Below are 16,140 nucleotides of genomic sequence, written 5' to 3'. Positions count from 1 at the left end.
CTACTCATGTGGATGGCATTTCAATTTCCTCTTGATTAGGGTCTAAGGAACCCAGGCATAGGAACCCCCAGGAGCAGATCATGCTTCCCCTGTCCAGTGCCACAATCAGTTATGCTTGGCTGGAATCTGAAAATACCAGATGGGAGTTGGAGGAAGGGCAAAGGACTTGGTGAAGGACAGTCATTTGGTGCTAAACAGAGATGCTAGGTATCCGAATGGATTGCTCAAGCTTTGCCCTCCAGTTCATGTTTCTACTACTTTGGTCAGCAACAAGACTAGGTGAAGAGGATTATGTCTGCTTAATCAACCCAACTAATTGGTTGAATCAAAGTGTGAGTCAAACTGTTTTCACTGCTGTTGGCTCTGTGCATACAAGTCTACCATTTCCTTAAGCAAAAGCCTTGGAGCGTTAATGTATCTTTTGGCCAAAGGAATAACATAACTAGGAAAGGCAATGTTATGTGTATGTGTGTTTTGACTGTATGTCTGTGTGTGCCTGTTGCCCACAAAGGCCCCTGGGACGGACATTTGTGAGATGCTGTGTAGCTAGGGGTCCTCAGGGAGAGCAGCCAGTGCTCTTAACTACTGAGCCATCTCTCCAGCTCCTAACCTAGACTCTTGCTGGTAGGAAAGATAGTGAAATGACGAGCTTTTAATAGGAAACACTACTTTTTTGACAAGCCATTTCAAGTCCTTTAGCCTGAATTTTCACAGACAGGTCAAGAACTAATAGCCTGACAGAGACATCATTCATCCTTTCATTCAACAAAGATTCACATGTACTATGTGCCTACTTCCATGTTAAGTTATGAATCATAGTATAGGTAACAGATAAATTAGGTAAAGTGCTGAGCACGGCTTTCAATACTTGATGTACACTCAAACGAAGACTATTTCCCAGTTTTCAGATCTTAAGCATTTAATGCCAAAAGAAAAGAACATTGTATTGTTGAAAGCCCTATTTCTCAGCCTTAGCTCTTGTTTTGGGGGGTAAGCGAGTCACTTTATCCCAGGAAGAACTGGGAGAATATAGGGAGCTGAGTTGAGGAAGATAGAGTAACCTGCAGCTGTTTCCACTAAGGAGAGAGGCAATTCTTTGTGATAGATAAGTGCAATGTCGGTGTGCTGAAGAGAGACCAGCTCGTTGTGTGCCAGGCAATGCTAGCAAAAGAGCATTTAGTTAAACCAATATCAGTGACTAAAGCAAATTTATTCTGAACTTTGAGGCCAGCCTGTCCTGATGTGTTGCTCCCTCACTAGTTAAATGTTTGAGTCTTGTTGTCAGAATATTTGGACAAGGAAAATGGGAGGAGTGGAATGTAGCATTTGTGGGGAAATTCAACCTAAGCCTCTAATGGCTATATGTTGGCTTTTTAACTATGCATCATGCATCCAAACCCTTATGTTCATTGAATTTCCAATGAGTAAAGTAGGCAAGACAGGTATTTGAGTTCTTTTTCCCCTCAAAGCATGGCTATGAGCAGACACTGGTGTCAGCTGTTAGAGGGAGCAAGTTCAAACTGTTCCCATCACCTTCTAGTCTATCTTGCATCAAGTTTCAGCTTTGACACCCAAAAAATGGGGTTGACAAGACCTGTGTTGCTGGGCTATCAAGGGAACAAGCAAGATGATACAAATAAAAAAGAGAACCACTAGTAGTTGTATATTAAAAGTTCAGCTGTCATTTATATTTCCATCATTCACAATACTTCCCACCGAAATAAGAACCAAGATATTCCAGTCTCCTTCACAAGTGAACACAAGCAATGTCTCTGTAATAACCTACCATTATCTTCTTTTTCTTTTACCTATGTTAAGGGTTTCTATTTGTTTGTTTTGTTCTATTTTTTTATTTTATTATGAGAAAGAGAAAGAAAAATGTAGATTTTGGAGAGTGGGGAAGTTGGGAGGACCTGGGAGAACTTGGGAGAGGGGAAACCATAATTAGAATAGAATATATTGTATGAAAAATCTATTTCCAATGTAAAGATATTAACAAACCATAGTGATTGATAGGTAAGTGTGGGTGCACTTATATGAGTCTGACTATATTCTTTGTAAACAAAGATTTACCTGATGACCCCACTTCAACTGGCCTAATAAGGTCACTTAATAATAGTGAAAGGATGACCTCAGAAATATGTTAGAAAATATGGACTGTTCTGCCCAAATAATTCTTAGGTCAGAATACTGCACTGAGCCTGTGCCATGTATGCTTGCGGCTTCTGTGGTTTTATGCAAAACCTATTTGCATTCTCTGCTCAAATAACCGTGTATTCTCCACATGCTGCAGACATTTTGACAGTGGGATGAATCAGTGGTTCCCATCATTAGCCAAATTAACACAAAGGAGCCAGAATAAAATGAAAGGCTCTAACAACAGCTTAGGAAAATCTGAAGAGGTGAACAAGAATTACCATTTGAGCTTAAACTCAGAGGGGAGACAGACTAGCTGGCAAAGCTCTGAGCAGGCCTCTTGTCAATGAACTTCTTCTACTTGGCAGTTTATCCCAAGCCTTTCTTGCTCTCCTCCCAACTGTTATGTGTTGGGTAGAGACAAGGAGAGATTCTCAACACAAGTTTCTCTCCGTGGAATATATTGCTTTAATATCTAATGTTAGATGTGAAAGGTTTTGTTCATCTCTTTCCACTCAAATATTCTACTCTGCCACTGAAATGAATGTATTCTGAAACTTCATTCTGTAACTATAGAAACCCAGATCCTCAGTGTTTCCATTGGAAACACAAAAGAGCTCTCAGTTAGGAAGTAGCCTGCTGTTAATTACAGAGCTATGAATAGCTTAGACTTCATAAACCATTAAGTGTCTATAGATTCGGGATTATTTTTCTTTCACTTGCTCTTTTCTTTCCCCAGAAAGAAAAAAAATGAAATTAAAGCTAGCCAAATTGAAACAAAATCATTTGTTACAGCAGCCTTCCAAATGGTATTTCTGTACAACGATCATCTACTGAAGACCTGCTATAATATTCTACTGAGTGTTACATGCACTTGGACCAGACAACTACACAACCTTATGTATTCAATATAAAATGTTTTAAAGAAGGACAAGGTGTAACTTACATAGAGATAAAATTCAGCGCTGTTGTGGCTAGCAGGAAATAAGAACAATGTTTTACTGTAGAGACTTGGAAAAGTCAAGTAAATATGTAGATCCCTCTTTTGTAACTTTAGCTTCAAACAGGAACAAATCAAATTGCATTTTTCTGCTATTTCTGAAGCCCTTTCTCTCGTCTCCTAATTATCCTTTCCTATCCTTTATTGATATTGCCTGGGTTATGGCAACAGCTCCTGAACATACCCCAATCTTTTCTTTTTTCTTCCCTTCCAGAATTCATTTCCACTGCACCAGGATCCTTTTCCTAAGATACTCGTTTGAAGGGCTAGAGAGAAGACTCAGTGGTTAAGGATGTTTGCTGCTTTCGCAGAGAAGCAGAGTTCAGGGCTCAGTACCATATCTGGCAGCTCACAAATGCCTGGAATTCCAACTCCAGGAGACCCAATACCCTCTTCCAGCTTTTACAAGCCCTGCATACACACAAGCATAGCTACATGCACACACATACACATAAATAAAAATAAATCTCTAAAACCCTCATTTGATTATACTACCTTCCTCATTTCTGCCTTGTTTCTAGTACCCAAATCCCTGAGTGGCTCAATGGGAGAGAAAAAGGAGTTCATGTTCATTCATGTGCATGTGGATGCTCATCTATGTATGGATGCATGTATACATAAACCCATGGGTGCCATTTCTTATGACCCTCCCCCCTTTAAAGACAAGGACTCTTTTTGGCCTGGAATTCACAAAGCAGGCTGAAGTAACTAGCCAGCTTGCCCTAAAAATCCCCCAACTTTGTCTCTTCTAGCATTATAAATTCATCCTCCACCCCATGCCTTGCTTTTTACCTGGATTCAAACTCAGGTCCTTGTCACGAGCAAAGACTTTATCAGCTGAGCTATCCCCCCAGCCATATCTTTTTTTTTTTTTTTTTTAACTTTTTTTGATTTCATGTAGGTCAGTCAGGCTAGCGTTAAACTCATATATCTGATGCTGACCTTGAACTCATTGTCCTGTTGTCTCTACCTCTTAAGTGGTTGGTTTCAGGCATGTGCCAGCACACCTGGCTCCCAACATCCTATGGAACTCTCTAACTTCACCCAGCCTCACCTTGGCTTGTATGGACCCTATGGCACAGTCCTTCAGAGAACCACAGCAACACTGGCCACCCCCTTTCTTCTCCCCACAATGACACTGTTAGGAATGTTTGTCTGGCTCTGTTCTTGCTAAGAGCATATCATGATGAATGACATCACAATTATGCTTTAAATGTTTCTTTTTCCTTATTCCATGTCCTTGGTTAATAACACAGCAAGTGTTCATTTAGTGGCAGGTAAGATAATGATGCTGCAGAAATGACAGAAGGACATCAGACTCCATGAAGGAACATTCTAGGCTACATGTAACATGTTGATTGCCAAGTGAAGCTAACTATGAAATACTGTTCATTAATAGGAGAGTAGGAGGGAAGAAGAGGGGCTTGTTTGTTTAATAGGAGGGTAGGGGACAGGGGCTTGTTTGTTCCACTCTAGATATTAGTTTTCCTGGGCTATGATTTCCTGAAATAGATTCTGGTTGATTCATAAGCATTTCAATCATTTTTATTTGTAGGGCTGTCAGTGCATATAAGGCAAAAATTTCCAGGGACATAGAAGTTTAGACAATTTTTACCAAGTTTTTTTTTAATCCTTTCCAAAGGAAACAAAGCATTCTAGACCATGTTTTGTTTGAGGTGTAGGGATGAGGAAGCAGTCCTCTTTACTTAATAAGGAACTTAATCATAAATGTCTTGCCACTCAACTGTGTTTTATTTTCATTAGGGTGGAAAGAAAGGAGCGTGCCCGATTGAAGACAGTGAAGTTCAATGCAAAACCTGGTGTGATTGATTCAAAAGGGGTAGGTACAAATTGATGGAAACATTAAGTTCTCTCGGTTACTGTAGATTTAGTGATAATCAGCATTCAGGCTTTTAATAGCAAAGAAACAACAGCACCAGTAGACAAAGAACACTGTCATAAATGTATTGCTAAAAGTAATGTCATTTCTGATAAAGTGGGTTTGTTATAAATATGTTAACTACTGGGGACATAGCCGGTGATAACAAAAGTCATGAGTTGACTATATTGAAGATGATAAAATTTAGTTTAGGTGTTTCCTTTGACTGTTCTAAAGGGTCACATTTCATTGACAGTATCTACTCAACTGAAAATGTATCTAGTTTGACACACATTATACACTTAAGACTATAGCCATAGAAATACATACATGGATCAGTTAAGTGAATGTGCAGATTGTTGTGACAGACTTGGGAGAGAATTAACAACAAAATCCTACCAAAAGTAACACTCATGGGTACATCTCCTCTTAGTCATGGCTTTAATGGCATATAATTCAAACATATAACTTTCGGGCTAAATTTAGAGTTGGGCAGCTGTCATCATGATTAGTTTGGGAAATTCCATCACTCCATGAAGAAATCCTGTAGAGATTAGCAATCCTCTCCCATTCCTCAGCCTCCCTTCCCCCACCGAACCACAGTCAATAACGTACTTTGTGTCTTTATAGATCTGCCCCAAATACTTTGTGTAAATGGGATATGCTCTTTAGTGACTGTTAATTCATAGTGCAATATTTTTTATGTTGCATTTACACTGTTACATGAGTAAATAAGTACTTCATTTCTTTTATTGCAATATAAATTTCTATTGTATGGACATACCACATTTAGCATATCCATTCATCAGATGACAGACATTTGTGGTATTTCCAGTTTTTAGCTACAGTGGATAGTACTACCATGAATATTTATATTAAGATTTTGATGTGGAAATATTTTTATTTTCAGTGATTATATAGTGCAATAAAATTGCTGATCCCTTCAGCAATATGATGGCTCTATGTTACACATTTTAGGAACTGTCATGTGGTTTTATACAGTGGCTGAAACACTTTACATTTCTATCAAGACTATATTATGTTATGATTTCTTCATGTGCTGAACAATACTTATTATGTGTCTTTTACAATTATGGCTATCTTGGTTGGTATGAAGCCATGTGTTACTGTGAGTTTGATTTGTATCGCCCCAATCAGTGGAGCTGGTGAGCTTCTTTTAATGTACTTATTGATATAACTTTTCTAAGAGCTGTGTACTCAGATTCGGTATATTTTTAAATTGGCATTTTCCTGCTGTTATTATTACTGGGCTATATAGTCTCTAAATATACTCTGGGGATTGTTGTAAAACTTTTCACTTATTCATATGTCTGTTTGTGAATGGGGGAAGTATGGTGTATATGTAGGTAGGAGACTGTGGCTAGTTAATGTCAAGAATCTTCTTCCATTGTTCTTTCACTTTTGAGGCAGTATCTTTTAATCAAACCTATAACTCACCAATCCCAGTATTCTTGCTGGCCAGCTTGATCCGGGGATCCCATCTCTGCCTTCTGAGGCTGGAATTGCAACCACACTCAGCCAGCATCTACATGGATTCTGAAAATCTGGGTTCCAGTCTTCTTGCTTTGGTGGTCAGCACTTTGATTGACCACTGAATGGTCTCCCTAGACCTGTGCTCTGTCTTTAAATCAGTTTTCAGATAAATGTTTTCCTATTGCTTTTTTTTCTCATTTCTTTTCTGTTATCTTCCTATTCTCTTGAATAGGAAGTGTTCTTTGAGATGACAAAGGTTTTTATTTTGATTAATTATAATTTATTTATTCTTTGTTACTTTTTAATGCAGTGTCTAAGAAACATTACCTAATCCAAGGTCATGAAGATTTATGTCATACTTTCTTGTAAGAAGGTTACAGTTGCAACTCTTATGTTAGGGTGTTAACCAATATTGAGTTAGTTTTGTTCATGAAGAGGCACAAGGTTCCAATTGTATTTCTTTGCATGTAAATTATTTGTTTAATTTCATTTAAGATCATTCATGGCAAATGTATAGGAATATATTTATCATTTCATGTAGATCTTATATCCTATAACCTCTATAAACCTATATCTTAGTTTTTTATGGTTTTAGTGAATTTCTCAAAATTTCTTATATAGAAGATACACCATATTCGAAAAGTTTTTCTTTTTCCCCCTTCAATGTGGATGACATTTATTTCCTTTTCTTTCTTAATCCCCATGGCCAGAACCTCTAACACAATGATAGACATATCAAAGGAGAGGAGAGTCAAGGCAGCTCTCCTCATCTTACTCTTGATCTCAGAGAAAGGAGTTTAGTTTTTTACCACTCAGTATGACATTGGCTGTGACTCTACTATCTTTTAAAACTAGAGTTCTTGAAGAGGCCATTCCTTTTCTCTTCACATTCTTTGCTTTACTTTTCTTCTCTAACAATTGTGGCTTGTGGGTGGATGGGGGAAAAATAAAACATCACAAGTTATGGTCAATCAATATCACTATGAAAATAGAGTAGATCATTTGCCAAGGCTTTTGTTACCCAAACCACAATATTGCCCTTTGTATATTAAACAGAAGTATCATTGAAACACCTAGTCAGTGACATAGCATTTTAATTTGCCCTAAAAATTTAAGTGAAAAAAAAATTTGTCGCCGGGCGGTGGTGGCGTACGCCTTTAATCCCAGCACTTGGGAGGCAGAGGCAGGCGGATCTCTGTGAGTTCAAGGCCAGCCTGGGCTACAAAGTGAGATCCAGGAAAAGGCACAAAGCTACACAGAGAAACCCTGTCTTGAAAAACCAAAAAAAAAAAAAAAAAAAAAGAAAAGAAAAGAAATTTGTCTGTACATATGGTGTCATTCTTAAAAATGAAGGTCCATAACATCATGGTATAGAGTCCTTTAAAATAAGTACTACTTCAACACAGAATGGTTGAAGAGTTTCTAATGATTTCTTTATTTTTTACTGCATGTGCATTGGTGTTTTGCTCACATGTTTGTCTGTGTGAGGGTATCAGATCCCCTGGAACTGGAGTTACAGACAGTTGTGAGCTGCCATGTGGGCACCTGGGAATTGAACCCAGATCCTCGAGAAAGGGAGCCAATGCTCTCAGTGGCTAAGCCATCTCTCTAGCCCTCAAAAGAGTAGAAAATTTTATTGAATCCTGGTGTGAACTTAATAATAAATGTTGTACTTATTTCACACCTACAGCTGTTGCATGCCAGAGAATTTCAATTGAATACCTGCCTGTGTGAGATACAGGCTGTTGACTAGTACACTATACAAAGTATAATAGAGACCCTTCTCCCCAGAAGTTTTGTCAGTGACAAGCCAGAGCACATGGGATATCTTTCCATCTCAGTAGCTGTCCTATTGCTGTGAAGGGACACCATGACCTGCAAGTCTTATAAAAGAGAGCATTTAATTGGGGCCTTGCTTACACTTTCAGAAGGTCAGTGCATTATCATCACGGTGGGACCCTGACGGGAAGAGTGCTGGAGCAGTAGCTGAGAGCCATATTCTGCCCGATTCACAGGCAGCCAGTAGAGAGAGAAAGAGAGTGAGCACTGGGCGTGGCATGGGCTTCTGAAACCTCAAAGCTCACCACCTGTGACATACTCCTCCAACAAGGACACATCTACTACTCTAACAAGGATAACCCCTCCTGACTCTTCCAAACAGTTCATCAAGTGGGACTTAGCATGCAAATAATGTGAACCTATAGAGGCCATCCTTGTCGAAACCACCGTACCCCTCTTAACTGTAGTTGTTAAACGCTATTAGCTGATAAATAAAATATAGCTGATAAATAAAATAAATAAATAGCTGATAAATAAAATAAAACTCTAGGACTCAAATGGGCTTTGAGGAGAAGAAGGAGAAGGAGGAGGAAGAGGAGGAGGAGGAGGAGGGAAGCAAACCCTAAAACTGAAAGTCAGGAAAGCAATGTCCTGTTTTCTGGTTTCAGTTTACCAACTCACCAATGCCTTGAACCTTACAACCAAAATAAAGATTAGAATTCTGTAAGGGATGGCAAGTTTCATTTTGTTTATAGACAGGTATTAGCAGTTTTTATCTACGGTTTCATATTATGATCAATCCATGAGAGTCTATCTACTGGGTAATAGGAATTTAGAAAGATATAAATTGAGGAAATACACTCATGAATACAGAAAGGGGTAGAAAGCTGAAGTCAACGAACCCACCTCCTAGGCAGGAGCAGGGATAAGGGGCATGTGACCCTTCTCCCTTTCCATTTAAGAGGTCAAATGCAAAGGCAGGAAGCCCTGTCTCCTTTGGGCCCTATAGCCCAAGGTCATGGGCAGAGCAAATACCACTACAGTTCATGCTGAAAAGGATTCCAAAGGCATATAGAAGCTCAACAGAATAAAAAGTACTACTGATTAGTCATCTCAGGTACAACCTTGGGAATGGTTCTCTATTGACAAGCCCTAAATTCAACGATTTTTAGAGTAGCTTTCATCACTAATTCTCCTTAAGCTTTGCTCAGCAATTTATTAGTAATAAAAGCATTTTTTCCGAATTTCCATGAGAACAATAAATAAATGAGGAAACTTTTTATCCAAACATGGAGCAGAGGGCAGATAAGAGGAGGAGAGAGTGCTGGAGAGAGGGGAAGTTTCCAGCTAATGGAGAGTTCAGAAAGTTGGGATAGAAAATGCGGCTGACTTTGAGCTAAAGACAGGGACTACAAAAATAAGTCAATATAGAAGGGTCCTCAATGGGAAGGCAAGATAAATTCAACATTACACTGAAGAGGAAAACGTTTTGGAATGAGAAAGGGAAAAGGGTATCCTGAATACCCTTATCCTTACTTAACTGACATTTACAGAGCACTAAAGTGTCCTGAGCAGCTTGGGGTGAACATCACGGTTACTGCAGTAGGAGAATCTTAGAATCAAACAGTATCAATGGGGTGGGCAGCCTATGAAGAGCCTGACTAGAATGCACAAGCCGGGAGCCTCCAGACTCATGGGTCTGGGAGTGCACAGAGAACACTTCATAAAAGAATTTACACTTCAATTGTCCTGTCGCTACTCAAGTCACTTTTCCAGAACTGGCTACTGCTTAGAATAACATTGAATGCTACAAAGCATGAGGTGTTGTATAAGGCACCTTGTGAAGCAACCAACAAATTCAAAGGGCAAGATCTTTCACTGAGTTTACAAAGACAACTGGAGTCAAGAAAATAACAGTACAGTATCACAGGAATCAGACATGACTTTTGAGAATTGTAGTTTTCTCTTTAAAAATCAGTAGACTTGGCCTCCACAAGACTGCCTAGTGGGGTAGGTACAAGAGTCAGGTTTAAATTCTGGTCATTTTAACAACCTGTCTTTTCCATTGCTATGTTGTTTGTTTCTGGGTAAATATCTTGATTAATGTTCCTGTTACTGTGATAAAATACCCAGACAAAAGCAGCTTAAGGAAGGGAAGACTTCTTTGGAGTCACAGTTCCAGCAATGGTCTATGATGGCAGGGACTTGAGGTGACTGGTCACATTCAGTCTGTTTTCAGGAAGCAGAGAGAGATTGATGCTGGTGCTCAGCTCACTTTCTGATTTCCTTCCACTTCAGGGTCCCAGCCCACTGAGTGGTCACACCTGCTGTGGGCAGGTTCCCCCATCTTAACTAATTTAGTTCAAATAATCCCTCACAGGCATGTCCAAAGGCTATCCTAGTATAAATAATCCCCCACAGGTGTGTGCCTAGAGGATTGTCTCCAAGGTGATTTTTTATCATGTCAAGTTGATAAATAATATTAGCCATCACTGAGAAAGCAGGATTAAAAGAGGAGGTGGTGTTTGAACAGGATCTTGGCATTTGATTAGGAGATTGTAATGCATACAGGCAAAAGCATAAACATGACAGTTGACTTAAAGGAGAATTGAGTGAGTCAGAGACAGTAGACCATGGAGGTTATGGTGGCAGCTGGGGTGACAGAGAAGATTAGAAGTTTCATGTAGAAGTTCACATGGAACTTGGAGTTATGACCTCTGAGAGAACAAACAGGTTTTCTTCTTGGGCCACCCTTCCTAATTCTGTGTCTGAATGTACAGAGAAATGGGCTGCTGGAGTGGTAGCATGGATAATTCCAACTCACCTTGACCACTATGCTGCAAGTAGTCGTCTGTTGGGATGAGCCTTTTTGAGAGCCATCCCAGTACCCCAGTCTCAACGTAGCTGAGTCTTCCTGGGGATGTCTGTAAAGCTCCTTTTGAGTTTCATTTAAACTGTTCTTTAATGTAAACTTCATGAACATGCCATACCTTAATTTCTTTCATCGTTCTTGGAACATTTTTCATTACTTACAGATAGCCTGTCATTCTGTTACTTGTTGAGCAGTCTTTCAAAATGCATCAATTTCAAGGACAAGCTGCACTGAATGGAACAGAATCAATAATTATATGTTAAAGTTTGTTGTTCTTATGAATTTCTAAACCCTTATGATTAAAGGAGAGAGATGCATGTAGGAGAGGATATAGAGCAGTGCCTTTATCCTTACTGAATGTGTGTCAGCAATGTGCAATAAATATGTCTGTGCTGAATGTCCTGTTTGCCTCATAAACCTTTCCTAAAGTGTAAAGTAGAATGGAAATAGTAGCCAGTTCTGGTTTCATTCCTTTGGGGACATAAGGAACAGGACAGATGGGTGCTATTAAAAGTATAGGGAGCTGGGGAGATAACTCAGTCAGTAGAGTGGTTGCTACATCAACAAGAAGATCAGGGTTTGATCCCAGAATCCATGTAAAAAGCTGGGCATGATAGCAAGTGTTTGTAATCCCAGCACTTGAGAGGCAGAGGCAAGTAGATCCCCAGTACTCAAGCAGTCTAGCCTACAAGGCAAACTTCAGGTCAGAGTGAGTGCCAGCATGCAATGTAATAACTAGTCTTACACCATTTTTACATAAAGACAAAGAAGGATTTCTGTTTCAGAAATCATGGTGGTTAACTGAGGTAGGGAATCCTGTCTACTATGGGTGGCATCCTTCCCTGGGCTGGGAATCTTGGAGTTTATAAAATTGGGCAAGTGAGCTGACGTCTGGTTGCCACAGGTGAACACACTTGCATACAAACATGAACATACATACACATACAAACAAAGTAATTGGAGTATACGTTGTAAAAATCCAGTTTCCATACATTTTTAAACACCACCACCAAATTCCAAGGGAAATCATTTACTTCTGTGTAGACTTAAACTGAGTTTTAGAAAAATAAATCTAACTCATGCCTGACTGATTCCAAAGCGCATTATCTGTTTACTACAGCATGTAGTAATATCTCTTGCCTATTGAGTCATGTCACACTTACGCAGTAAGAAAAATGAAGAAGCAAATTGAGTTCAGTTTAGCGTTGTCAAAAACTAACTGAAGCAGAAATTTAAATCTAGAAAGAGGGAAGCTATTTTTTCCTCTTTGATGTACATATTTTCTAAGTGAGCTAAGGGCTACATACTTCTGCTACAGTGGCCTTGGAAGCATAAAATGAGGGCACAAGTATTGGTTAACATGTTCTGTCAGTCATCAGATGCATAGACAGTGTGGAAGAATACAGAGAAGTAAGTCTATACCCTAACAGCTGACATAGAGAAGCAGGTGTTCTGGGGAAAGATTCCGTCCTTGTAGGAAGGAAGTCATAGCACCATAACCCAAGCAGACCAGAAATCTAACTCTTAAGGACAAAGGAAAAAGGAAATTCTGGCTTACCAACCCAGAGGATTTGAATTGCCAGCCTTAAACGGATTGGTGAAATTTATAAGACATGGGAGGGAAGTAGGAGTAGGCCACCAGCCAGGCAAGAAATAAAGCACAGTTGCTTCACTGCAAGGGACACTTTATTAAGGGGAATACAAGGACTCAGAAGTGAAAAGATAGTTCTGATGACTTCAGTCTTTTCAGAAGCTTGTACTTTATCCTGTATAAAAGGAAGAATTATGGGGGCGGTGACCAAAGCAGACCTCACAGTTTCTCCTGAGCTTGTGCCAAGTATATCTGTATTACAGTCTATACTTAACTGTGCTATGAGGTCTTCAAGGCAAAGATCTAAACCTGTGTGTATTAATGTCTCGGCACCTAACATATTGTCTACATGACACATACTGACTCTTTGGTGCACTGTGCTTACATAATGGGAAAAGAACATTCACAGAGGGCTTTAAGAGGCATTTACCTGCCAACCATGAGGGCAGGTGGGAGATGGATGGCAGAAGGAGCTGGAGAAACCTGCAGTATTCTGGGTATAGAACTCCAAAAATCTGAACTAAAAGCAATAGAAAAAGAAATTTGGAATTACTTGTAAAAAATAATCAGAGAGGGTTATCATCTGTGGATACCTGCCCTCCTAATAATAGTTACTGTTTGCAAAGCCTTGAAAGACCAGATTGCTAAGTGAAGAAGAAGGAACAGGCAGAATGATGTAACAAAGGACCTAGTGACAGCAGTGTCCCTGAATCAAACTGAGGTCAGCATTGAGAAAATGTTCTACTGCATTGATTCTTGGAACTTCTCATGTACCCCAAGGTTGCTGGTAGCAGAACCAAATGTTGTACCATTTATCAAAAAAGCAATTTGATGGTTCTGTTAGCAAAATGGGAATTATATTGGTTTTACTAGTGTGAGTTAAGGGAATTGATTTTTGTCACAGGTTTTAAATAACATTTTGGGAGATGAATTATGACTGCCCCCCTCCCATACCCTTGTAAAAATAGATCTACATGGAGTCAATCTGTAGATAGAGGAGCCAGGTTTAAAAAAAGGAAATGTTACTAAGATGAACTGGAGAACCAGATAGGGGAAATGAAAGGAAAGCCTGGGTCATACTACCTCATGGGTATTCAGGAAGGAAGGTAAGCTTTTTCCTAGAAGTTAAAACATTCAGAAAAAGCCTTCTTCAGTTGTTCATCATTGCTTTCCTATCCTATACCCTCTAGAAGCTTCCTGATTGGTTTTCCTGGCTCTAGTCTCTCTCCTTCTGTTCTTTCCCAGATAGATAGATAGATAGATAGATAGATAGATAGATAGATAGATAGATAGATAGATTAACCAGACTTTTACCATTTTATAGAAGTGCAAATAGGAAGTTCTCCAGCATCGCTGGTCCAGCCTGAGTGATGTTGCTAACTCACCCTCTTTTAGAACATGATATTCACATTTTTCTAAAACTCAAGCTCCTCTGTCCACTGAGACCTTCCCAAGGAGCACACTGGTAAAGAAGTGATGATGGCTTCTCTAGGTGGTTCTCAGAGATTGTTGTGTGACACTATTCCTGAGAAGATGGGAACAAGTATCTACTCCCCCAATAGGAAACCAACAACAAAGTAAGGACACCATCAAAGCCCAACTTGTTGAAGCAATGAGTTTTATTGAAGTGACTTACAGGACTGTGCATAAAGGGTGACATAAAGGAGCAGAAATGACTCAAAGGGAGATACATCACTGAAAACCCAACCTAGCATGGATGGCAGTTTTCAAAATCTGGAAAACTGGAACTCATGTACAGCCTACAGGCAGTCCAACAGGTTGGGGAGTTTCTCCTCCAAGCAGCGCAATAGAATAGCATGCAGAGTAAGTCATGTTTCTAATGTATTTTTCTGCATATGTATTGTTCTCTAGATCTCCTTCTTGAATCAAAAAAAATTGCTATTGAAATACCAAATTAATCTAAAACCTTATATTCCAGTTGTGGTATAACATTTAATTGAAAAATTCTATCCACTGCACATGTACATAGACACACACACACACATACACACACACACACACACACACACACAATTCATATTTTATAATATATTTATAATATAGTTGTGTAGCTCTCATCCATTCTCAACCTTAATTATATTTTTACCCTTTTTTGTATTTATATATGTTGACACTTGAATTCATTTGGTCAACTTCATCCTGAAGAAAAGAAAACAAATTCAAAAATTGTGAAGAAAATTCTAATGTTTCAAATTCATTGGCTTAATTAAGCTGGAGGTTTTATTCATGTTGGCTAGAGTTGGCTAAATTAAAATATCATAGATCCATTTGTTAATTGTGCTGTATTCCTTTTCATGTTGATTCTCAGGCAATTTTTAAGCCTTTCAGTTTAACAGATAGATCTTGAAGCTATACCAAGAGCCAGGTAGTGCTTTAGGGAATAAAAGCACACCATCAATAAGACACAGCTCCCACCTTTGGGAATCACAAAACATTTTGTGTAGATACAAATGTGCAAAAGCAACAAATAGAATCCAATAAGCACTGGGTGAGAGGTGAGCACAGGGCACTATTTGAACTCAGTCCAGCAACACTAACCTCTTTTGGAGTTCTGAAGAAAGACTGGCCAAGATGAACATTGGGAGAGCAGCAAAACGTAAGCAGGTGCAAAAGAATGGTATAGGCAGAAATGACAATGTGTAAGATAGGATGTGGGCCTGTGTGTCTACAAAAGCCAAAGATTCCTAATGTTATTTCAGCACAAGACTGGGCTGTCAGAGAGAAGGCAAAGGAGAACTTAGGAACCAAATTACAGAGAGCCTTATTCTTGAAGGCCAAGACAAGCCTGTGGAGGGTTTTGATAGAATTTGAGACTTAGCAATCTGTACCATAATGAGGAATAAATAACCAAAAGGAGATAATTTTATAGAGACCAGAAGTTCATTCCAGTAATTCAAGGGGAAATGGAGAAGAGAAGGCCTCACCTAGGACTGCAGAAAGGCTATGATAAGAGAAAAATAATCACAAAATATCTACTAGTTGGTTAGGGGCAGTAAAGCAACCTGAGGTACCTATGGAATTAGCTAAGGCTCCTATTAAAAAATGAAGATCCCTAGACTCAGCTCTGGAATTGGGCCCATAGAATCAAGTTCTCTGGGGATGGTGGTTCAATACTGTATTTCAACAAGTTTCTCAGAGACCCCACTGGGCATGATGACATATGAAGCACACAGGTGTAGTAGAAAGTGTAGCTGGAGTTATCTCCAGTCCCATCTGGGCCCGCAGCTGCTCAGACCCAAACACACAGACACTTATATTATTTAAACTATTTGGCCTAATGGCTCAGGCTTCTTGCTATCTAGTTTTTATATCTTAAATTAACCCATTTCTATTAATCTATAAGTTGCCATGTGGCTTGTGGCTTACCA

The 16,140-nt window shown here is 39.2% G+C and overlaps 1 protein-coding gene across 25 annotated transcripts in view; it reads left to right on the top strand.

The window, feature by feature from the left end:
- Dlg2 (discs large MAGUK scaffold protein 2) overlaps positions 1–16,140 on the top strand; it is a 1,876,145-nt gene that overhangs the window by 1,804,331 nt on the left and 55,674 nt on the right. For all 25 annotated transcript variants that reach the window (XM_037207364.1, XM_037206918.1, XM_037206903.1 and 22 more), the window contains one exon: positions 4,901–4,976. In XM_037207364.1, the coding sequence (XP_037063259.1) occupies positions 4,901–4,976 (76 nt within the window). The remainder of the gene's footprint in view (positions 1–4,900; positions 4,977–16,140) is intronic.

The sequence above is a fragment of the Peromyscus leucopus genome, chromosome 1, assembly GCF_004664715.2.
Source record: "Peromyscus leucopus breed LL Stock chromosome 1, UCI_PerLeu_2.1, whole genome shotgun sequence".
Classification (NCBI taxonomy): domain Eukaryota; kingdom Metazoa; phylum Chordata; class Mammalia; order Rodentia; family Cricetidae; genus Peromyscus; species Peromyscus leucopus.
Note: the sequence above shows the minus strand (reverse complement) of the source record. Positions and strands in the feature narration are given on the sequence as shown.